This window comes from Takifugu flavidus, chromosome 9 (assembly GCF_003711565.1).
Source record: "Takifugu flavidus isolate HTHZ2018 chromosome 9, ASM371156v2, whole genome shotgun sequence".
NCBI lineage: Eukaryota > Metazoa > Chordata > Actinopteri > Tetraodontiformes > Tetraodontidae > Takifugu > Takifugu flavidus.
In genome coordinates, this window is record NC_079528.1 from 11637036 (window position 1) to 11661060 (window position 24025).

Genomic DNA, 24025 nt, shown 5'->3' on the forward strand with positions numbered 1-24025 from the left:
TTCACACCACTGGGAGGATTCCAGCAGCTGTGCGTTAATGTATTATCATTCTGCTACTAGACACAAATGAGTTTTAGTGAGTAGCACTAGACTAACAGTTCCCCGACACTCTAGGTGAAATTTCATTAGATATTTAGTAATTGATGACTCTTGTGACTGCAAAAAAGGTTCAAACTATGGTTTAGGAAACCCCTTTTAGCTGCCTGCACTAACAGTTTATTAATTTTAATCTTCTTTTTTTAAAGAAGAAAAATTCAAAGTCATTACTTTTGAGTATTTAAATGTGTACACCTGTCCACAACGAAGCTTGAAGACACCAGAGGGCGCTTTTAGGCTTTATTGATATTTACTGGCAGAACCGGCGCGTGTACGCGCGTGCGTGTGAGAAACTGAGCGGTAATCGATGCAGTTTTTGTGTGCCTGAGAGACAACTGGATGTTTAGATTCATTTCATGCACATATTTGGCCACATGAACCCAGAGTTTATTAATTAAAGGTTAATTATTAATTAACTCCCCCGGGGCCGCTCGGTGCCTGCGCCTCATACACAACACAGGGGTCCCAGCCAATCACCGACGGGTTTGTGCACGTGCAGATGTGAGAGAACGAAGTCGCGTGAGTAATCGCGCATAGCTAGCATAGCTAGCTGGTCGGCGCCGCCAAACACCGCTCAACTCGACCACCCGCATCTACGTTAGCGGGGTAAAGTCGAGAGGCGCAGCCGTCTTAGCGGTGCTGCCACAGCACGGGTCCACGTTCGAGTTTCTGACGGGTACGGAAACATTGTGGCGAATTTGCTGTTTCGTTTCGTATTTACGACGAACATCGACGGAAGTGACGTCGGTAAAATCGCAGAGTGCCCCTTTAATTCATCCGGCTAAAGTGAATTATAGCCTAGGGACCGTAAGTTAAAAAGCCACTGTTACCTGTTTACACGGGAGCTGCTGCTGAGGTGTGTCACCTGCAATGTGACTGAATCAATTTGAATTATGCAAAAACGCTATTAAAACAAATCTCTGGTTATGTATGTCATGAACCCTTGTCAGTGCCCCCAACCACCCATAAATTGAGGCCTTCCCATCTGTAACCAAGAATTACCCAAGAGAAGGCAGCTCGTCAGTAACCTAATGTGAAGGTTGTGAGTTCAAGCCTCACAAGGGACACTGTGAGTTGTGGAAATAGGTTTGGCAGGGGAATGTTCCATACAATGGTTTTAACTCATGTTTTACATTATATAGTTCGAGATTACCACTTCTGGGACTGGATGCAGTAGACCTTCTCAGAATCTGAATTCGTCAGTCCGAGGCTCACACGGGGCACTGCTTTTGGAAAATGGGCTGGTCACACAAGTTTCCTCGGGCATGGTATCCCTCGTGTGGTTCTTCTGTCAGGTCTGAAGTGTAGAAAATGCTCTCCACATGTCTTCCCTTCAAACTTTTTTTCTAGCACCCCACAAGGGACTGTTCCTACTGGTGTTTTGAGTTTACTGGGAAATGTGCGGCCAGAGGCAGGAGTTTCATGGACAGACTGAAGGTCAGTCCTGTGGGAGTGGTAAGACGGGACGTTTTTGTCCTAGAGGGCAGCAGAGAGACCTGCAGATACCACAATGACACCATTGTGGAACAATTACACCAGAACAACCCATGACAACTGACATGTTCAAACTGGAAGGGTAGTCAACAAATTCACAAATTTTAATTCAAAACATTGAAAGGATTAGAGTAAATGGAAAACGTCGAGTCATGTAGTACAATATTCCTTTTTATTTATCTGGCAAAATAATAAAAAGGGAAGCATTTGGAAAATTTAACAGTAAGGAAATACAAAAATATAGATCAAACAAATCTAAGAGCTGTTTCAATTTATTTCCTCTTTCTGTCTCCAAATGCAAAAGAAAAACAACTATATTTCTTTGGATCAACATATAATAATCTGGTCTGTATAGCTAAGACATCTTTTCACAGGGTGCACAGGTCCACATTTAATTCCCATAATGCAACCTTGAACAACCCATCACGTCAGGATTTGATAATGTCCTTTCATCAGTTCTCCCCCCTCCTCCCTGTTCTAATAGATATCTAAACAATACCAATAATGCACAATGGTAGAACCCCTCGCCCCCCCCACCCCGTGGATTTCTCCAGTCTCTCTCTGGTTAAAAAAAAAATTACAGCAATGCCACGTTGAAGAAGTCTGGAGATGGCGTCTTGGTCTTCAGCATTTGTTTGGGCTCCTCCTCCATGTGACGCCAGTGACACAGCTGCTATCCACTCTTGTCACCGCTACTCATCTCCCGCGATTGTTCCACGTTTGGATGGTGGCACCAGGTGACCCGGCAGGTCGGCCGGCAGCTCGTGGCCTTCCAGCTTGATCTTAATCAGGTGATTGGCCAGGGCGAACTCCTCGTCATCGAGGAGGCCATCTTTATCTACGTCTGCGAGCTTCCAGATCTTTCCCAGGACCGTGTTGGGCAGCTTGGATTTTACCATCTCCTTCTTAGCCGCCGCCCCGGACACCTTGCCATTGATGGGAGAGAGGGTGTAGAAGATCTCGTCGTAAGTAGGCTTGTCTCGACCCACCACCCACTCCAGTTCGTCGATGCCTTCGCTGGCGCCCTCTCCATATCCGTGACCAAAGGGACCGCTCATGGTTCCATCAAAGGCTCCGCCGCGTACTGACTGAGTGGGCATGGCGGACTCTTCCTGACGCACCAAGGCCATGAGGCGGGCGATGTCGTTGGCCAGCATGTCCTCCACTGCCTCCAACAGTTTGGGCTTCAGTGATGAGAACTTGGTGAAATCCTGGCCATTCAGCAGCTCCTGAATGGAGAACGGTAGGAGGGAGATTCAGAGAAAACAGGAATTGGTGATAGAAATAGATCAGTCCTCAATGACTAGAGTACAAGTAGCAGGATTTCCTGATGAATCAGGAAAAATAAATCTCATTCCCATCTTGCCCCATCCTGAAGGGGCAGGAACAGGAAAGAAGGTAAAAGATCAGAGGTCGTTCGGCCCTTAACCATCTACCCATTGATAACATGAAAAATGTCAAATTTGTCATTTCCTCTAAAGGAATTCCTCTTTGCTGAACAATATGTACGAGACCTTAAACCCACCTGCATCTTGGCAAGGTTGGGGAAGTCTCCAGGTGAGATCCCATGCTCCTTCTCAATCTTTATATAGATTTCTCCCAGGTTGGCTATTAGCTCCTTCTTCTTGGAATCCTTTCCAAAAACACTCGGCATTTCCTTTTTCAAGGAGCTGATAATGTATGCCTGCACCTGCATGCATAAAATAAACCGGACAGACACACTCTGCTGTTATAACTGGACTGTACTCTTCAGATAACCTCTGGGCTGTGGATTTTTTTTTCTATATTTAATACTCAAATGTGCTGAGTGGCAGAAATGTCAGACTGGAATCCTCACAGTACATCACAACAGAATGTTTAAACCAGCAGCTACAAAGTGCTGTATCGTCCATCAGCCGCAGATCATCAAAAGTCTGATTCAATGTTACTTTGAGCTCATCTTCCATTGTTTTTATAATACAGATTTCGAGAGAACTAATTTGTTTATACAGTAGCTCCACTGTGTAGTTTGCCCATCACTTTATTCATAATGGTAGGAGTTCAGCAGGTTAGCAGTCACTAGCTAACTGGTTTGGTACTGACCTTAGCAAGGCGAGCGCGTTTGATGAGGTCATTTAGTTTGCGTAGCGCAGCGTTGCGTGGCAGTGACTGGATGTCCAAAAACAGGTCCTGCTCTTCGGCCTCAAACAACTTCCGGTTGTCTGGTACCAACAGAGGCTGGGCCCAGAATGACCCGATGTACACGCGCACCACCTGCAATACAGTTTCCACCGGTTACGCTTCACTGGACTGATTTATCCACATGACGCACAAGTGACTCTCTGTCTCTGTATGTGGACACTAAAATCTGTCTAAATATAAAAAAGGGCGTGTGAAACTTTCACACTTGCAGTTTGTGAAGAGAAACGTTAAACTTTAATGGTTAAAGTGTACGTTTTCTGTGTTTCACATCCTGTCGGGGGACTTCATAATAAAAGGAAATCTTGCGGTAAATGATTTCTTCCCATGATACAAAGGTCTGTCTGGAGTTGATGAATATGAGCCTTGGTCAAACATTAACCACTAATTTAAGGAACTAACCTAAAGAGAAGTCAAGTGACCTTCCACTTTCATGTTAATATCTTAAAATTGTGTGTCAAATCCTCTTTGAATCCCATTGAAAAGAACATAAATGCTCACTGACCTCAGGCGTGTTGATGATTTTTCCCAAAGACCACATCAGTGCGCCGTAGACCCTCATCAGCTGCTGCGTGCTGATCTGGTCCGCTTTGTTCAGCACCACGCGCATCTTGTCCTCGTGGTTCTTCAGAGCTCGGATCACCTCGGAGAATTCGTCGGAGATGTCCAGCTTGTGGGCGTCGAACAGGAGGATGATGCGGTCCACGCGCTCAGCGAACCACTCCAGCACGGCAGCAAAATCATAACCTGGGGGACGAGAACCCAGACCCGCCAATCAGACAGCAGGATTGACCTCTAATGACAGTTAAGTCGTTTAATTCTGGCAAACTAGTCGACATAACTGTGATATCCGTTGCCGCGGTAACTCGGAAATTATAACAAGTCGCATCAGCATTACATTTATGACCTCATTGGCCTGATAAAAACCACATTTGCATGTGCAGGGCAATAAATTCCAGGTATGAAGTTCACTGCAGCTACCAACGGGTATGCGCACCTGTCTCCACGGCAACAGCTAAACCTACATTATTAATGTTTACACTGTACATAAAACAGCAAATATGCTGGTGTCCTGACAAAGAAACTCAATTACTGAGCTGCTTGAATCAGTCAAGGTCTTTTGTGTTGGAACAGGTGTTATTATTCACGCTGAAGTCATGTTGTTCCAATAATGTGTAAATAAGGGCTTTCAAGAGGCAGGTTTTCTCATTAGGTTACCTATTAAATGTTTGATTGAGAGACATTTGAAGGTTAAACACGTTGGATTAAATGCTTTTAGAAATACACAGAATTTAAAGCACAAAATGACCCTGATGGGGCAATATTCCTTTTAAACAAGGCTGCCAGTATCAAGATAAAAAGGGACCAGAAATATGCAGCCCGCCCTGCGACAAAATACCCAAACTAGGCTGAACTGCAAGACTGAAACCGAAATGGCGTAAAGTGGGACTTTCTCAGAGGGCTGAGAAGGGAACCGTGTTTTTTATTAACGTGATCAGAGAAGAATGCAGATCTTCCAGTGGCCCTAAATGAACGCCAGATCCTCCGAGATCACATTCCAAGACGGGCAGTTTTTCTCTGTCTGAGCATATGTATACAAAAGAGAAAGTTAGTTCGATGTTAAGCGAGATAAAATAGGATGGTGATGGAGAACGCCGAGAATGAAGAGCAGAGAGAAAGTAAAAGGGAGCGGGTGGCAGGTACGGGCGCAAGGGTGAAAGTGAAAGAATGAAAGGAGCAAGAGATGAGATGACAGTATGAAAGCTGAGAAAGCTCGAGAAACTTGGCTCCCTGAACTGAAGCCACGACCAGAGGGGGGAACATTCAGGGTCCAATATTCCCTCAGGGCAGTTAGGACATATGTTCATTCTTGCCGAAGTCTGTTTTTAAACCACGTCATCAGGAAGGGGGATTCAGCCTGAGGAACAGCTGTTCAGGCTCAGATTTACTGATAGTTCTGCTGCATCTCCACTATACAGAGCTCACAATGGCATTCCAGGCATCTTCCCGGGAACTTTACACTTTTCAAGAGAAAATATGAGTTTGTTGTTCTGCAACGGTAATAAGAGAAGAAAGTGGGGATGGCTGAACATCTGCTTTGAGGAGGGCTGTCTCCCCCCACTGTCACGAGAGGAGGAAAGGGAGGGTGCACACGTTATTGGACAAGCATTTTAAGGTTGTACGTGCATATTTGTATAATTGTGCAAAGCACTGCTTACATAACGATGTCTTTTTCAAACAAATATGTTGCTCCACGGTACATCACTGTTACACACTTATATTAACAATAAACTGGAGTTTGGCTGGTTTCAGTCATTTTTTGCTTTTTTAATTCATTTCATGTTTGAAAGCCTTTTAAGAATCCCCAGAAGAATTTAATTAGCCACAGTTAGGGCTGAAATATCACAGCAGAATACAGGTAGAGCTTATCAAGCTACAAGTAGAGTGTCACCATGGCAACCCTGATGATTTTAATCACAAGAAAACATTCACAAAATGCTATCAAATGATCAATTATAAAAATGTTGTCGAACTCACAATGAAATTATAAATTTCCTCCCTCCGTGGTGCAAAAAGGAACGAGCCAAAAGTTGCTGGTCTCATCAAAAACAAAGCCCTCATCAGAGTATTATGCAATTATCCACTTGGACAGTGCTGTTGAAAACCCACAGACCTTTAAACCACATTGGTCAATGGAGCCGGCATGTGCAGATAACACACACACACACACACACACACACGTCCGTCCGTCACAGTTGAGCAGCACGATCCAATCAGTCCTGTTGATGCATGACACAGAATGTCGGGGCAGGAGCCTATAGTATCTATGTTTATACAGAAACAGCTGAGGGGATGAGGCAGACGCCTTTAAAAAGGAGGAATGTATGTTCAAAAACAAGAGTGCACGAGGCGACGCTCGTCTCTAGCACCTTCTCATTTTGCGTCGAGATATTACCAAGTCATTTTTTCCATTCATTAAAAAATAAACTCCTTTCTTTGACTTTTAGAATGTTTTGTCGTTTCCAGCCCAAAATCTTTAATTGGCTTTTTTTTGGGTGGGGGGGGAGGGTAAAGTAAAGAAAATCACATAAGCATGCTATAATTCCCTGATACTTGAGCTTTACTTGCTGATACTATTGCACTGCTGTCTCATGGGAAATCAGACTACATAATAAAAAGGAGATTAAGTGTGAGAATCGGGCTGTGGGGGGACGGGGGGGGGGGTCTTGGGAAATTCATCTTACTCCGCAAGCTTTCCCTGAAGTCCACAGGACACGTGTTCACTTCCTCTTAAAGGGGCTCGGATCAGGTAGAAAAAAAAAAGCAGAAGCTGCATTCAGCTGTAGAATGATCGCCTTCCTGCTTTCTGTCAAATCATCAAAAGTAAAACTGTGTGTGTGGCAAATCTAAAATGACCAAGAACACAGTGAATAATGCAAATTGATTGATTCCCACAGCAGAGAGGGAAATGACTTAAATATAAAGTGATGAATAATGCAGGACAAGCAGAGGACATGCTGCTGCTGCATCGGAAAAATAACATCATTCTCAATTTAGACTTTAGAAAAAGATTTACCGCAAAGAGAGAAAACTATGTTACTTGGCAGAGGAAAGGGAAGGAAATGAGTGAAGATGATGCCACAGAAATTCACAGGTAGAGGGTCAGGAAGTGAACTTCAAAGGGCTTTTTTAGCATCTCCATATTAGTGAGGAGCCCCGAAGGACCCTGTCAGACTTAAACAGCCTGTTTGGTTAAGCTTTGACCCGGGGGTGTGTGGAGTTTAATACAGGTTTGACAGCACTGGAGCCAGGCTCTTGGCTCTTGGCTTCTCCCTGTGTGCTAAACACAAACGCCAGGGTCAGCCCTACTATCCTAGCAAGTGTTGAAGCTGCAGCTTCCAATACTTTTATTTTGGAAGCAACGTTTTGAGGCCCTTTGTTGCAGTAATGTTTCATTTGGGAGCAGAGAGGGCGTATCTCTGTTACACAGCAGCGATAGAATTTGTGAGTAAGAGTGTTTAAGGTTGTGAGTTTACGCCAGGCAGACCTCTGCTTATCCTCTGTTTCTCTCCCGACAGGATTCCAGGAGTGTCGATGATGCTGATGCTCTCCAGGACCGGATTTGGCATCTGGGCACACATGAACCTGGATGAGAGAGGCAAGGAAAGGACAGAAGGAAACAAGGAAGACAAGTGAGTGTTGGAACAGAAGTAAAAAGCACAAATAAACAACAATAAACAGACAGTGTTTATATAAAAGCTTAGCATTAGTCTGGAAGGCTTTTAACAGCTCCAATGCTCCACGGAGGAACAAAGCAGCGAGGTAAAACACAAAGCAACCATTGATGGAGAGAAAAATGGATTACACACTGTGTTGAGTCCAAATGTGAGCATTTCCCTGCTCACAGTCACACTGCAACGTCTCCGAAATATCCTTTACTGCACAAGCTATTTGAACTTTTGTATAGTAAGAATTCCACCATTGAAGAGATCTCAGACCAGGGACACACAAAACTGGTGAGCCAAAATAAACACACACTGTAAAACCGTGAGTGGTTCAGCATAAACCCACGACACCCCAGTCAGGACAAGAGGACAACTGTAGAGGAACCCCATAGTTCACAAGCACACATCCGACTCCTTCAATCTCAACTGTTCCCAACGCAAGCTCAAAGGTACCGGATCATAAGACTGGGAGAACCACATTCCTGCTGCAGCCACACACACACACACGCACACACAGAGTTGCCCCCTCCTGTCTCACAATACCACATGTAGGGAGGAAAAGGGAAAAATCCAGGAACAATGAAGCAGTCAGAGAAATCTGAGTGAGGGGAGACTCTCCGCATGACACTGTGTTACAGTAACGGTGACTGCCAAAGATAAACAGATTCTTCCTCTGCCTCTCACAGATGTGAGATATCCTCATGGAATTTATTTTTCCATTTCAACCATCTACTCCTACATTTTCCTAACATTTTGTCAGTTAAAATCCGAGCAGCTGGAATTCAGAGCGCCCTACAAGGGGCCTCAGATGCCTTCAAGCTTTCAAGATTCCGTGAGCCTGGCTGTCTCCATAAATTGCAAATACCACTGTAAGGGCAAGACTACCGGCACAGAGACCTGCGTTCAACAGCAGACACCTAATGTGATCAGAGTTTTGATCCATCTCTTCTCTTGACCCTCCCCACCTTTCTGACCAATGACCTTCCAACACAGTAACCCTGACTTCCTGCAGAGAAGAGGAAACAGGGTGGCTGACGCCAGAGATGTGAGCTGCAAGGTCAAAACCATATCACTTCTTCTGATTTGCTTCCTCTCAGACCTCGTTGTCGATGCGCGGCCCGATGATCACACACAGCCAACACCTACACGGGCTGCTGCGTGCGTATTTGTTTGTTGAGCACGCCGAGTCCGTCTGTGTGCCACCCCTATCTTGGTGAAATGCAGAGTCAGTGTCCTGGAACAACAGACCTTAACCCGGACAGAGCGGAGCAGGGTAGGGCCGGGCCCGAGTGTAACAGAAACTCTGCTGACTAAAGGTTTTACTGAGTAATGGCTTATATAAAGGGTGAACACACTGAGCCCTCTTGTTGGAAACTAGAAGAGAAACATACTTTAATGCAAACTTCTCTGTTTTAGCTGTTGTTCAAAAGACTGTAGAGAAACTGAAACCAGGCTGCCATGAAACAAAAAGGTTTTTCATCTTAGTAACGTATTTACGCGGATCACATGGCAACTGTTTGCTTTTTTACCTCCCCAAATGACTGACTGGTTAAAACTTATTGACACTTCTGACTAAAAAGCCATCTGGAAATGGAGGCACCGTTGTTGATGCACAACAAAGAACGGGATATTCAGTACCTGATGTGTAAACACACCAGTCTAAACACACTCAAATAATTCAGGTTTGGAGAGTTGAGTTCCTGTCCTGCGTGAAAACCCCTGAGCTTGACCCAGAGTGACCCAGACCTGTACACGCTCTACCGGCACCCATTCTGGACTTTGACCTGAAAGATCCACGGCACAAATATTCTGGCGTAAAAGAAGCAAGTCAGATCTGAAGAAAGTTGACAGAGAGTTACATATTTTAAAGCCTCTCAGGCCAACATGGGTCGGATTAATCCTCTGACACCAGTTTCATCTCCTTACCAAGTTTAGGAAGTTGTTGTTTTTAGATACGTTTATGTGAAACCACCGAGTTCTGTTCCTCTGGCTCTTGTTAGCTAGATCTGATTAGGCCTATACGTGAATCTCCTAGGCACCTGCTTAGGTCATAGCCGCAATGCACACATTCTTCTCTGATGGATAATCATGTGAAACAGACCAATGATTAACTCCCTACAGCGCGAGTATTCTTCTGGAACAAAGATCCTTAATAAATTCAAAGAGAAACCCAAGTCCCGTGATCTCACGGGATCGAGTCCAACAGTTTGACAGTCGGACAATAGCCTTCACACAATCTTATCGGGCCTGTAATAAAATCCAGTGGGCTAATCTTGGTCCAGAGAGGCCAACAGAATTATCTGAACCCACACAACTTTTCTGTCAGTTTGACTAATGCCCTTTGGCACACACCTGCAATCGCCGTTTCAAACGGTAGGTATAGTTCAAAAGAGTCAGCAAATGCTTTATTTAAGCTGGGGGACATATAACTGCAATGTGATAGAATAATTAGGCACAAAGAGCAGTCGGAACTAGGAGTTGTCCTCTTTTGCAGGGTCCGCACCACCGATAAAGCCTGAAGTGCTTCCTGCGCCTCTACAGGAAGTGACAGTCATATGATGTCACAAAGCCGTGCACAAAGGACGGGATTAAGATGCTCCGGCTTTCAGCGAGCGTGCAGTCTCGCCAGGCCCGACCACAGCGCAGCTGCCTCTTCGCTCTGGGTTTGTGTACACGACACAGCCCAAGTTGTAGCTTTTGTTTCATTTTCAGCTTCCACTTTTATTCTGATTCCGGAGATTTTTAAGTTTAAACCAGGCGACCAACAAACAAAGCCGCTGCCAAACAAGTTTTATACCGGCTAAATCAACACACCTTGTGTCAGCATGACTCATTTGTGCTCTGAAGGTTTATTTAAACCACTCATGGGGATTGAACGCCGTAACAGTCCCACTATGTCCTACAGTGTCCTACAGACCACCTGCAGACTCAGTAAAACAGCACCACAAGAAAACAGACTTTCACGCCAAAGCATTTAAACCACTGCGATAAGATTTCACACAGCCTACAGTTGATGCACCGGCTTTAAATGGGGCAGTTCTTAGCACCAGCGTCCAAGGGCAAGACAAAGTCGGGCAGTTGCTGGCACTCTATCCGCTGTTTATTGGAAGACATATTGAACAATGTGGGTCGTTTGTTACCTGGGGGGTCTAAAGTGATGCCACTAAGGGTGCTGAGCTGGAAAGCACCTTTCATTAGCACACAGTTGAGCTTTCCCCCACAACTTATTGACAGTAAACATCCGGATTCGCCCAATCCGATGAAATAGGGAAAACTGGCACGCGTCTGGAGGTTGGGCTGGACTATTGCGCAAGAGCACACCATGGGTTAACCTTGAAGCAAGGATAGGCTGCCATGAATGAGCTGGCTATTAAAAGTGAAAGTTGTGACTTTTGAGGGACTTTTTCGGTCAGTGCAATAAACTGATATCAGAATTCGGCACCTGAAGCATAAACGAAACAGGTGATGAGCCATCTGACACACAGAAACGCTCTTGAACTATTGAACACAGAGTTAACTTTGGGACTCCTGCACATGATGGGGGTTTAATCACCCGGCTCATTTAAATAAGCAGGACTTCTGGACACTCATGAAGGCAACAGGACGTGAAAGGACAGGCAGGGCATTTAAATCACTCCTTGCTGTTCTTCATTTTCACTCATTTTTATATGAACACCACTTCCAAATGATTCATTAAGTCCCCGCTGAACAACAATGGGCTCATTTCCTGTCTCTACAGCAACTTCTCACATTACTCACGTAGTTCTTTCCAGACTACAGAGAAAGGGGAATGTGGCCGGTATACCTGTTGAGAAATGCGTTTCCGAATGCGTTGAGTTTGCGGAAGGGCTTCTTCGGGTCGACAACCAGGGCATTGCCCGGAATCACTCCTTCCTGGTCCCCGTGCATCACCGCGATAAAAGAGTCCGTGGTCGGCTCGGGGCCAATCCGCATCCCAGGGAAGTCCTGCTCCATGAGGTGCCGAATGAACGTGGTCTTCCCGGTGGAGTACTGACCCACCAGGAGAACCATGGGCTTGTTGTCGAAGTCGGCATCTTCGAGCGCAGGGGAGTGGAAATCATGGAATCGATACGTGTCCTCTAACGGAAAGAGTTTGGTCCGATAGAGGCGCCGCAGCCCATCCGAGACGTTCTGAAAGAGCTCCGGGTCTTTCTTCAAGGTTTTCCTAAACATGATTGCTAATGGGTTGGTTGTTTGCCCTTAATAGACACACGCGTGTCGGCCTCCCCTCGAATAATTTGCTGGGTTAGTGGTGTGGATCTATCACACCGTCAAACGTGTAGCTGCCTACTCGAATGAAGCAACGCTGGGCGAGGTCTTGGAAGTTTTAGTCCCCACCCTCCTCTTAGCTAGCGGGCCACACTTATTCAGGCAGGACTCCCCCACCAGCTGACGTTGACTGATCTAAGATAGCGAGTTACAATTCACCTCACACCGTGGATATTTGTGGCGTACAGAATCGCCACAAGTGAATAATAATGGCGTCCAAATAGCCGTAAAATTGTTTAAGCCGTAGACAATAACGAGTTGTTGCGTTTTCACAACCACCTGTCAAGTCGAACTGTGATCGGGACGACCGGAAGCGGAAACCGGAAGTTGTCACGATGGATTTTTGAAATAAAAGAAAGTCGTGGCAAATTTGCCACTAATGTTGAAAATTTTCAAAATATACTCTAGGCCAGGATTTAGTAAGTGGGTGATTTACCCAGGGCACCACTGAACACAATTACAAAGCTTAGTAAATGTGTGTACTGAGGCCATTTCGGATAGTTTGGCCAAGGTTGTAAATTTGTTCATTTATTCTTTCACAAAAGGAAATGGGCGTGGACAGTCTGGTATTCTGACATTTCCCAATGTATATTAAGATTTATTTTGCTGCCACATTCTAAGAATAATGAGGGCAGTTGTTCATCTTCAAGTAACTTCTTACCATTTCAAAGAACTTCCTCCTATTTGACCATGCTTTCTGTTTTGCTTTTCAGTTTACTATTTATATCTTGTTTTAACTGGTCTAATATAGTTATTGACATAACCTTTATTTGTAAATATAGATATAGAAATTAATACTTCATAGAGATTGTAATTTAGTCCCTTGTTTTAATAAATGAAAAAGCAAAAGCAAAACATCGACTGACCTTTTAAACTACATTGTAAATCTCTAATTCTAAATTTAGTACATATTTGAGGTCCAGGACATTCATTCCTTAGTATTTTGGCATTTTCCAACTTTGTTGTTATGTTCTATGACTTAATAAATGTTAGTCGATGCACAAATATAATACCTCAAGTGTTATTTAGCAAGGACTGCTCAAACAGGAAATATAACATGTAAGTCTAATTTTATTGGCAGGGGGGCAAACTGGACAACAACCAGCACAAAAATATCAGACTGTACAACTTCAACAACTGGGAATTCAGAAGGGCAAAGTGTAAACCGTTGCATCCAATCAGGTTCCTGAAGACAAGCGGTGGCCCTCCATAGATAACAGCAGCTCCACTGGAAACCAGAGGGTTTTTTCCATATGGAGATGCTGTTACAGCTGGTGAGACCCACAGAAATAAACAGCATGCGCAGACATGGCGGTGGTGGTGCTGTCCATGTCAGCAGCTTGGTGATGTCAGGTTTTTTAAACTCCAGAAAAACCAAATTCAGTGAACCAAATAAAAACAAAGTAAAAACGTATTTGTTATTTGACAAGTCTGGAACAATACTGCCCTCCTCTGGCTGAGCATCACATGTAAACCTTTCTTTTGAGCTCACTTTTTCCGAGCCTTATGTGACACTTCACTAGTAAGATGGAATAAGATGAAATTCACCATATCTGGTCTTGTTCTTTATTGTTTCTTGGGTTCATCTCGCCCTTTTGACACGAATAAAATCAGGGATTCAAAGTCCACTGAAACCAGGAGGTCAGGTGTCGATCCTAATTAATAAAAGTTATGGTTTAAGATTTATATTGCTTTAAGACTAGCTGAAGCACAGTAGACATCATTTTCTTGAGTTTATTATCTTCCAGGAATCTCTCTGAACTTATCCTGATGGATCTTTGACCATTTATTACCCTGAACAGAGCAATAAAGTGATTGAAGCACTGACCTTCACTCCTCTCGTCTCCTTTAACTTTACTTATCCAGTTATATCTTTTATAGGTCCTCTGTGAATGTGTAAGCAGAGGTAGTTTCCTCAACAAACAAAAAAAATCAAAATCTTTGCACGGAAGCAGTTTAACAGAGACAACTTTAGACAAAATTTAACCAGAATTTACTATTTAGGTTCAACATTCAACAATTATCTGGCCAATGCTCAATAAAGTATAAATGTATTAGTGTATTGATTTAACATTTGTAAAAGTTGATTTATCTCATCCTTTAAAAAAGAAAAAGAACAAAGTCAGTTAATATTAATTTAACCATATTAAAGCAAATGGCCTAAACTCACACAATGGACATAAAGATCGTGAGGTCCAACAGCCAACTGGGGTCTCTCCTTGGGGCAGCTGTTGGAATGTTCTGAGCAACATAGAACTTCATATAAAAAGCTCATACTTACCGACGAACCACTGCAGAACAGGCACATCTGACTCAGTGAGATTTGGGGGAGAAAACAAAACAAAGTGAGAAATAACAATCAGAATGAAAGGTAAAATATGGGAGATAAAGCAAGTGAAATAATAAAGTAGGCTGAGCTGTATGAGGCAGCTCGCTGTCCTGTTTAATGATGCACTTGTGAATGACGGCTCCTTAAGACTGCAAGAGGCACCCAGAAAATTAATCATTACACTTACTGTAAATATGTAACAGACCAGACCTGCCAATAAAAGTCAGCAAACTGCGTGGTTTGAACAGATATGCAAGGACAATATTAAATCATATAAGAGTCAATAAGTAAGACCAACCATGTGACCTCACACCTCATCCTATATTACTATTCAACCCTGTTTCTCACATTTAGGTTACACTGATGTTAAAACAAATGCTTAGTGAAACGCTTGAAAATTTAGATACTGAACTAAGCCAGTTAAATCATTATATAGAAAAAAATAAACCTGCATAAGAGGGATGCTATAAGTTTCACAATGTTAGCACTTTATTTAGCTACACTAAAAACTCAGTACACTGTTCATTACAACGTTCATTTGTAGGCTATCAATAATTACTTTTAATGTGTAGTTTCTTTCTTTTTTAAATGTGCTATAGGGCCACATTAAGAAAAAAAATAATATTTACCAGATTAAAGTAATCAGTAACGTCAATAAAGTCATTATTTAAGACATTATATTCATTATTAACGAGAATAAAGTCATTATTAATACATTTATTATTTTTATCCACAATTCGGGCATCGAGTTCCATGAGGAAAACCGCCCGGCGCGGTTTGTCCTATGTGGCTTTCCGTAGTGTTGTAGCGCTGCTGGCTGATGTGTAAGTAGCTAACTAATGCTGTAATAAAATGTCAATCTGCATTGCTTCTTTTAGGACGCAAATTACACACAGTAAATAATACACACGCTTTGTTACAGCAGATATCTGGAACTGAACTGGCACAGAGAATTTGTGCTTGATATTTGAATCTTTCCATAGGAAGGCTAGCAGCTAGCTCCCTTTGTGGCTAATTCGATTGTTATCCACGTTTTTGCAACTTTTAGCACAGAGCAGTAGATATAACATGAAACTTAGTTGTAATAATATAATATAAATGTTTAAACTTATCGTGCTTTTTTTTAAAATAAAGAATGTTACCTCCATCATGCCACACTTGGCCAAACAAGAGGTTTTATGGTTGTAGTAGTTGCAATAATAAGTTGTTTCACCTCCCAGCAATGCTTCCAGTTTCAAGACATAGGTAGTATTGAGTGTGTAAATACGTTAAATAATTCCTTTCTCGCTGTCCAATGTGTTTAAGATCAAAATGTCTGAACAAACAACTCTGGAGAGCCTGTTGGAGATGGGCTTTGACAGAAACAGAGCGTGAGTGATCTCATTTGGATTTCTTTTGAACTAGAAATCTGATTTTAGAAGTGACGGCGAATGAAGCAATAAGTCGTTTATTCACATTTTCAGAGAAAAGGCCGTTGCATATACTGGAAACCAGGGAATCGAACAGGCCATGGACTGGTGAGTCTGAGCGGCTTGTTGAATGAAGAACTGTCTGGACGAGTCTGGTCACGTGTCCTTTATGCAAATGTGTGGGATGTTCTCGTTGTAGGTTAATGGAACACGAGGAGGACCCAGGCATTGATGAACCCTATGTGCCACCTGCAGAAAATGTCCTGGGAGGAGAAGATGAAACCAAACCCGCTCCTGAAGAGCCCTCGCTGGCCGACACTGCTGAAGGTCGGAGAGCACTGGTGTTGTTGGAAGCAGGGGAGGGAAACAGCTAAATGTAATTTTAACCAAGCAGTATTTGACTTGTTTGACTACACTTGTTATGAACCAGTTAATGGATATCTGATGTCAAATATTCTTTAGATTGTTGGCATCTCTTTTTTTAGCAGGGGCATTGAATTCACGTAAACATACAGAGAAGCAAACAAATAACCTCACAACAAATCATTTTTCTTTATGAGTGAGTGTGCAGTAGTTACATTAGCTGGCATGTGACATAATGGAGACAGATTTATGTATACAGCTGTTATGCTGCATGTGTAAGTATTGCTTCAGTTATTACTGACAGATATTGCTGTGTTACAGGTGAAGGCAGCGGTAACGATGGTGAGGAAAGTGCAAGGACACCTTTAACTGAGGAGGAGAAACTTGAGCAGGTTAAAAGGTCAGCACGCGCACCATCCACGCATCCCCGCCGTCCTCGTTTGTGACCAATACCTGTAATTTGGTACTTAGATGTAACACTGAACTTGTTTATTTCCTTGCCCATCTTGTTGAAGAAATGTTTGTAACTCAAGGAACTCAGTAAAGCAAAGGGAGCCCTTGTGTTTCTTTAGGCTGGAGGAGCTGATGCGAGTGAAGCAGGCAGAGAGAAGAGAGCGAGAGCAGAAGGAGGAGTTGGAGAGGGAAATACAGAGGAGAAAGCAGGGCCAGGAGCTGCAGAAGGTTCGCCAAAAGCTGCAGGATGATGAAATGAAAAAACTGGCAGAGCTGCGCAGGAGAGAGAAGATGGAGGAAAAATTAGCAAGGTAATAGAAAGAATTTTTAAAAAATAGAATTTTTATCACCTCCCTGCATGCTACTATATTAAAAGCCCAATGTTGGTAAATATAACACTCCTTTTTCCGTGTCCGTAACTCGGTGCATCGTCCTTACTCCTGTCAGGCAAAGGGTTAAAGACAAGATAGCACGAGACAGAGAGGAGAGAGCACAAAAGGTAACCAAATCATTGTCTGTTCACACATCCGTGCACTTGAACACATTCTACAGCAGCGTCTGTTGAATCAGATTCCTTTTTTGCCTTAGTTTGGAGGCGGCGGGCAACCGAGCGCGGCAGCAACAACATGTCCTCAGCCTGGCCAGCCCAGCCCCTCATCTCCCACAAGTCACGGTCCTCCACCCTCTAAGAAAGAGTACGATGAATCCAGGATACAGGTAACCACACACCTGACACTACTGCAGTGGGAGCGTTTGGTGACATTCTGTCGCTGGTATTCAGAATGTTCTGTCAAAAATGTTTTTCTTGGGTTTTTGTTTTTCTTAAAGGTTCGTCTGCTGGATGGTTCCACCATCACTACGGTCTTTAAAGCTCTTGAACCTTTAGCGGCGGTGCGCGTTTACGTGCAGATGAACAGCAACGTGCCAGAGGGCCAGGACTTCACGCTGCTCTCACCTTACCCCCGTCATGTATACACTGAGCAGGACATGGAGAAGCCTCTGAAAGAACTGGGTGAGTAGTGATGAACACAAGGCTTCTCCTTTCCTGGCCTGTCGAGGTGACTGATCCCACTAGCAACCTTCAATTGGTCCCTTTCATCCCCGTTTAGGTTTGGTGCCTTCTGCTGTTCTGGTTGTTGCTAAAAAGTGAGATCAGCAGGATTCTCTCTGTGAGCCTACCTCACCACTTCCACAACATTAACATGAGGAGACTGATCCAGGGACAGGCCTTCCACCTTTTAGTTTCACTCAAACCAGTCAAGTGAATGGATGTGGACTCGTAGGCCGCGGCTGGTTTGGCGTCTTAAGAGAATAAATTTGATGGACAGTGTAATAATCAAACCACTGGTTTATGATGGATTCGGCCACATTGTCATTAAACACTTCTTGATTCTTAATCAACACCTGATCTTCCAGATTTTGTGACATTGTATCTTTTTTTTTTATAAATTAAAGTGTTGATAATGCATGTGTAAACACAAGAATCTACATAAAATAATCAACCTTACTTGGCTGTACTGGTCTAACTGTATTTAGGATTTTATTTACCCATAGAAAACTAGAATAGATTAATAAACATCCAGGATTTATGATAAATGGACCAGAGACCTGTTTTCTATGCATAATATCCAGCACAATATCAGTGTGAGGTTTTTTCACTTCTATTAATGCTTTTTCTGCCATAAGCTCAGTTTCATGTTCCAACTGGGTGAAGCTGGAATCGCTGCTTCTGCATCAATGTGAAGAGTCCATTAAGGTTTCCTTCAGCAACTCCTCAAGTCTCATGTTCTCAGTCTACTGGTGCGGTAGAAATGAACAGCTTCTCTGCCACAAATCCAAACGTTTTTCTCGGTCACAGGCACAAACACGCCACACAAACGGCTGCACGGAGACATACTATAAACACTTTTATATACATTACAAAAACATCCTATTTGGGATTGGTACAAAATGTCTGAGGGATGTTTTGAGCACTGAAACAACCCCAAAGGAGTTTGAGGAGGGGTCAGCTTGCAAAGAAATACAAAAATATTTCTGAATAAAATGGAAAACTGTATGAGCATCAATATTTCTGCCGTCCTTCTGCTTTTCCTTCAGCAGGAACATTGATTACATCGATCACAAATAATATGCATCTGATTCACACAGGTGGAGGACGTTGAGGTAACTCTGGAGGGGCAAAAGAATGACGGTATTTGAGTGTCAGGACCACTGGGATTGTTGTTCAGCTGAGACATTTGTTCATATCAGATAAAACTGCTTCCTGTGCCCATGTGAGCTGTCAGAGTCTCTGTTGCCCCCCCTAGCTGGTAGGATAATAACCCTGGTTGTAGTTCCAGGTGTTATGGTAGCCATAGTTGCCATACTGGGGCTGCTGGAAAGAAAGAATGAATAAAAAGTTACACAGAAGTCAAACGTCTGTTGACATTTTTGGTCTATACCATATATGTGTGAGCCCACCTGGTACCAGCTGCTGTATCCCCCGTACGCAGCCTGTCCGCTCATGTCAGTCACCGGGGGAGGGGGTGTTGTGATGGGGACCTGAGGCATGGTCTGCGAGGCTTCTGCAGACACAGCAACAGCCGCATCTTCGTCACCTTTCCCGAGTTTCTCTGCGTCTTCCTCCCTAAAACCCAGACAGCCATTAATCAGCCATATAAAACAGTGCATGAACAACTTTGAGCCAGGCTCTCACCCGTTCTCTGCTCCTCTTTTTGTTCCACCCAGATCCTGCAGCAGTTTCTGGTGGCCTTCATACAAAGAGAGAACACTGCAACAGACATGAACCTAGTCAATCATTCCCCAGAAAAGAAACGTGGCTCCAGCTTTTAGGAACATATATTCTGAGGGATTTGCCAGAATGGCTGACGCCCTGTTGAGCTCTAACCTCTGGATTGAGTTGCTGTAATCTTCAGCAAATTGGAGGCCTCTCTGTGACAGAAGGATCTTAGTTTGTGGGGTGAGGGGAGCAGCCAGAGCTCGCGTAACACACTCCTGCACCACCTCATCAGAGGCCCAGGTGTCTCCTGACACTTCTACCTCCAACAGGTTAATATGGAGTTTATCATTATTCTAATGGAAGAAAAAAAGAAAGGATTGAAACCTAGTTGCGAAGCTCTCTGAACGGGATATTCAATGTGTATGTGATGCAGCTCAAGAGCTGGAAATAGAATAAATCTTGATCTGACCGGACTGATCTCTAAAGCCTCCTGTAGGACCGTGCGGGCTTTGCTGGGGTTCCTGCCCAGTTTCAGCAGCAAACGAGCCAGCTTTATAGAGTAAAAGGCGTGTAAGGTGGGCTTCTCTTTGGATCCAGCCACAGCCTCCTGCAGCAAAGCCTCCGATCGCTCCAGCTGGCCGGCTCTTCTCTCCAAAGCCACCCTGCGCAGACGGACTACAGCCAACCCCGGCACGGTTTCCTCTATTGTCTCCAACACCCGTCGAGCCTCGCTCAAGTTACCTTAGTGGGGAATAAGAAATAAAGGGCAGTTATAAGTGAACGAGCAGCCAGAACAGGGTCTCAAGAACGAGGAAGTTCTTCCAGAGGAAATGTACTCAGAAATACGGTAAAGCCACAGTAAAGGGTTTCCTGTTTCCAATTTAACCTGCACCAGAGGGGCTGTGGTGTGTCCTACCGTGCCTCTCCTCGAAGGTGGCCCACTGCATGCAGATGTTGGGTCTGCGCGTCAGGTGGATCTCACAGGCTCGTTTAAAGACCGCTCGCGCCTCCTCGACATTGTGTGACTCCAGGTACCGAGTGTACTGGACACATACAAAATGTGTATAAAACATACAAATGTGACCACTGTTGGTTTCAGGTGTTTTTGGCATTAGTTATTATATTTACCCTGGTCCAGAACTCCTCATACAGGGCACAGGCAATGAGGCAGCGCTCAAAAAGTACGCGGACCCTGTGGTCGTCACGGTGACCGGTGACCTCTTCTAATGGCTCCTGAGGCTGGGCTGTAGGCTCCGACTCCTCTGTGGATGACTGTTGTGCCTCTATCAGAGGACGGACAGATAAGGACTTCTGTGTTCATGTGCTGGGATTAAATTCAGGACCAAAGCTCTTGTTTTTACCTTGACTGGACTGACTAGCGTCTTTGTTCAGCTCGGCAATCTCCCAGTCCAGATAGGAGTGCCAGGCCTGCAGCTGGAGGTGGTCCAGTGGCTTAACATGGAAGTATGGACGTTTGATCTACAGGTCATAGCAGAGCATGCTCTCACGTGGTGGTCAAATCAAATGAAGGATGTATTTGATTCGTTTCAATGTTCTCTTCAGTTCTTCCAGACACTTATGGGGTTGTTTAAAGGAGGAATGATACAGGAGAATAATTTAAAACAAAGACTCCAAATAAAACATTTAAAATAATATTTTTATGTTTCATTAGCCTGTTACTATATCAGTGCCTTGAATTTAATTCATGCTCCAGACACTTGGTGGTTTTGTAATTGAAAGAGACTTTATGTGCTTTTGATTTTCTCATTGTTTTAAGTTTATAACTTTGCTTACTCATACTACTTATGTTAGGACAGTGAAAGAATATCCAAAGTGACAAAGTGAAAGAAAGAGATTTATAGGGAGGGAGATAAATTACAAGAAATCTGAGGAGAAACAACCAAATTGGAGCAGAGAGCTGAACACTCACAGCATCTTCATAGTGCCATCTCTTGCGGACCTCGTCCTCATTTTCTTGGTACACCTTTTCCCTCTGAAGCGACACTTTTTCCCTGATCTTCTGCTTCAATTCCTCCTAAAAGCGGGAAGCAGAATTACCCCAAAAAAAGAACAACCTAAGTTAAACCCCAGTAGTACAGACATTGATTCTTACCGTGTCCAGGCCCTCAGGGGTGGTGGGCTTTTCCTCCCCGGGTGGCGTCTCTTGCTTCTCCTCCTGTGTTTGTTCAGCACAGTCGGCCTTCTGGCTTTGCCGGCATGATGCCCTCAGCTCCTCATACTCCTCTGGAGAAAGGATCTCTTTAGGCTCATTGTTGTTCAGGTGTTCTTTAAACCTGATGGAGCAGGAGGCAGAGCAGGAAGCAACTCATCAGCAAGAAACACAGCTGCATAATTTTATCTATATATGAAATAGGTAGAATCAACAAGCATCAGTAATGCATAATCAAAACTGAAGAAAGACTCAACGTACTTGTCATAGTGAGTGTTGTAGAGCTGAGTGGGAACTTTGAGGACCCTGTCCAGGACAGCGGTGGCATTCCTCATGTTTCCCTGCTCTTTTTCCCACTCAACATAAAGATCCCAAAGCCGGTCTGAGTGGAAGTCCAGACCTGCTGCCCGGACTGCATCCTCAAACACACTGAAATACAAGAAATACATTTTATTAAAGGAATATTTTTTGTATTTCACTTTAATTGTCTCTATCATATAATGTAAAAGATATATGATGGTCTACCCGCGAATCCGTGGGGGCGACTCAGGCAGGTTCATATCGAGTGTTCCCAGCAGCAGATTGATATAGTGGATCCACAGATCGACACTGAGCGGGATTACCTGCAGACCCTGAACACACACCTGGGCCGACACAACGCACCTTCAATCTTTGCTGATAGGTAACTGATGAAAAACCTTACTACAAGTTAATCAAACGCTCTCCTCTTTACCTGCTCTGCTCTATCGTTGTATCCAGCTCGGCGCTCAATATCAGCAAATTTCTTCCAGTAGCCGTAGCAAAGTGGGTAGCGCACCAGGAAGCTCTCTAGTGCTCTGCGTGACGCAGTGATGTTCCCCTATACAGGAGAAAAGAAAGATGAACAAGTGGCTAAATGACATGTTTCCTCACAGGAGGTAAAGACTAAAAAGACGGGCATAACCTGCAGACAGTAATGTTTACATTTTTACCTTCTACATGGCTCAGAAAATAATAAAGTCACTCTTTTTCTCTATAGACATACCTCTTGCTCACAGTATTGCAGCAGGTCAGTCCAGCTTGTGAAGTCTTGAGGATTGTCATTGGCAGCCGTCCACAAACGTTCAAAGTCAGCAGGTAGTCCTTTGTCCACGTCCTCTGCAGCTAGGTGTGTGGAGACAGAATCAGGCTCCGCACAGACAGGGGCCTCAGGAACCTCCGTGGCAGTTCCATTTTTCTCTGACATTTCTTCCGTTCCAGTAAGAGGGGCTTCAGCAACTTCAGACATCTCCATGGCTAAAAGGTTAGGGATTAAAGCACAGCATTTCTGTTTAATGCTGAGCACTTAAACTGAAAAACAGGTGTTTCTAATGGCAACTTCAACACTTCAACCTTTCTTCTTCCACTAGACTCTGTAAATTTGTTGTTATTTTAGCATTGAGCATTTAAAGTACTTACACAGAAACAATCGCACTGCGTAATTCACATGACTGTAACACCGAAGACAATAAAAACCTTAATTTGGGGGTTTTGTTGTTGCTTATACCATCGCATTAGACGTGCAGAGGCACGTTTCATTCATTGAAGGCTTTGACCGGTTGGGGTTAGGTGGAGTTTGATAATAGATTTTGTGAATCTAGTTTATTTGCTACAATTATTAATTCACCATACTTGCACAAACCACAAGAGGTGGTTGTTTTACAGCATGGGCTCGTTGTTAACTCTTAATACGCTAGCCTAGCTTAGCTCGCCATCATTTCCTTCACAACACTTTCATCAGGAAAACGATTCAAAATGTTTGAAGACCGAGTAAAAACGAAACGATGCACACACGGTAACACGACTACAAATTTGAAACGTGTGAACGAAAATAAAGCTACCCGAAGAGTCTTCAAGCTCTCCATTGCCGCTCATCTCCTCACAACCTTCTGCTGCCATATTGGAAAGCGTCGCGCTTACGTCATTTTCCCGCGACAAAACACACAGAAAACAGCTGATAATAAAAAAACTGACAATCTATTTGGAGAGAAAAATGGTTTTTTTTTCCCGCAAACTTCTAACTTGCAAAAAAATATCGTAAAAGATTTGGAGCTTCATAAGAGAAATGTTGGTTCAGTATCGTTGGTCCATTTCTTTAATTTGAAGACATTTCTGATATACTGTCTGTATCAACAAAAGCCTCAGAAACACTTAACAAGATATATGAGGGGCACTTGAACATTTGGCAACCACAAGGTCACAGAAAATATCTCAGCAGTTTTATGGATAACTAGATGCTGCTGTGATTGCTTTGTGGAAAAAATGATTATTAAAAAAAGA

General features: G+C 43.7%; 3 protein-coding genes across 4 annotated transcripts; 1 reads left to right on the plus strand and 2 right to left on the minus strand.

Moving 5' to 3' along the window:
* Positions 1-1743: 1743 nt before the first annotated feature.
* On the minus strand, positions 1744-12585 carry ehd1a (EH-domain containing 1a). Its single transcript, XM_057043217.1, has 6 exons — positions 11800-12585; positions 7817-7914; positions 4274-4515; positions 3673-3843; positions 3116-3280; positions 1744-2819 (listed from the first exon to the last, which is right to left on the minus strand). The coding sequence occupies exons 1-6, from the start codon at positions 12186-12188 to the stop codon at positions 2283-2285; spliced, it is 1602 nt and encodes a 533-aa protein (XP_056899197.1). The 5' UTR covers positions 12189-12585; the 3' UTR covers positions 1744-2282.
* Positions 12586-15358: 2773 nt separating this feature from the next.
* Positions 15359-18239, plus strand: ubxn1 (UBX domain protein 1). The gene is made up of 10 exons (XM_057044037.1): positions 15359-15437; positions 15919-15983; positions 16077-16130; positions 16222-16349; positions 16707-16785; positions 16958-17149; positions 17286-17337; positions 17427-17555; positions 17667-17850; positions 17948-18239. The coding sequence occupies exons 2-10, from the start codon at positions 15925-15927 to the stop codon at positions 17986-17988; spliced, it is 918 nt and encodes a 305-aa protein (XP_056900017.1). The 5' UTR covers positions 15359-15437; positions 15919-15924; the 3' UTR covers positions 17989-18239.
* Positions 18240-18720: 481 nt separating this feature from the next.
* si:ch211-114c17.1 (pre-mRNA-processing factor 39) lies at positions 18721-23694 on the minus strand. Of its 2 annotated transcripts, none has more exons than XM_057044036.1 (15): positions 23587-23694; positions 22752-23002; positions 22461-22586; positions 22253-22371; positions 21989-22156; positions 21671-21851; positions 21488-21592; positions 20919-21036; positions 20686-20840; positions 20474-20600; positions 20027-20298; positions 19726-19910; positions 19534-19608; positions 19299-19464; positions 18721-19209 (listed from the first exon to the last, which is right to left on the minus strand). In XM_057044036.1, the coding sequence occupies exons 1-15, from the start codon at positions 23642-23644 to the stop codon at positions 19141-19143; spliced, it is 2175 nt and encodes a 724-aa protein (XP_056900016.1). In that variant the 5' UTR covers positions 23645-23694; the 3' UTR covers positions 18721-19140. The 2 variants fall into 2 exon arrangements, with proteins under 2 accessions (XP_056900016.1, XP_056900014.1); XM_057044034.1 differs by having other exon boundaries at positions 18721-19212.
* Between the last annotated feature and the right edge of the window lie 331 nt (positions 23695-24025).

Excerpts from the sequence above, each read along its gene's own strand:
- ehd1a (XM_057043217.1), bottom strand. The coding sequence starts at position 12,188 with ATGTTTAGGAAAACCTTGAAGAAAGACCCGGAGCTCTTTCAGAACGTC. Across the intron at positions 3,844-4,273 it reads AAATCATCAACACGCCTGAG|GTGGTGCGCGTGTACATCGG; the intron begins GTCAGTGAGCAT and ends ACTGTATTGCAG. Across the intron at positions 2,820-3,115 it reads CCAACCTTGCCAAGATGCAG|GAGCTGCTGAATGGCCAGGA; the intron begins GTGGGTTTAAGG and ends TTCTCCATTCAG.
- ubxn1 (XM_057044037.1), top strand. The coding sequence starts at position 15,925 with ATGTCTGAACAAACAACTCTGGAGAGCCTGTTGGAGATGGGCTTTGAC. Across the intron at positions 17,338-17,426 it reads GAGAGGAGAGAGCACAAAAG|TTTGGAGGCGGCGGGCAACC; the intron begins GTAACCAAATCA and ends TTTTTGCCTTAG. Across the intron at positions 17,851-17,947 it reads GAAGCCTCTGAAAGAACTGG|GTTTGGTGCCTTCTGCTGTT; the intron begins GTGAGTAGTGAT and ends ATCCCCGTTTAG.
- si:ch211-114c17.1 (XM_057044034.1), bottom strand. The coding sequence starts at position 23,644 with ATGGCAGCAGAAGGTTGTGAGGAGATGAGCGGCAATGGAGAGCTTGAA. Across the intron at positions 22,157-22,252 it reads TCGCCCCCACGGATTCGCGG|TGTGTTTGAGGATGCAGTCC; the intron begins GTAGACCATCAT and ends CTTGTATTTCAG. Across the intron at positions 21,593-21,670 it reads CCCCTGAGGGCCTGGACACG|GAGGAATTGAAGCAGAAGAT; the intron begins GTAAGAATCAAT and ends TCCCGCTTTTAG.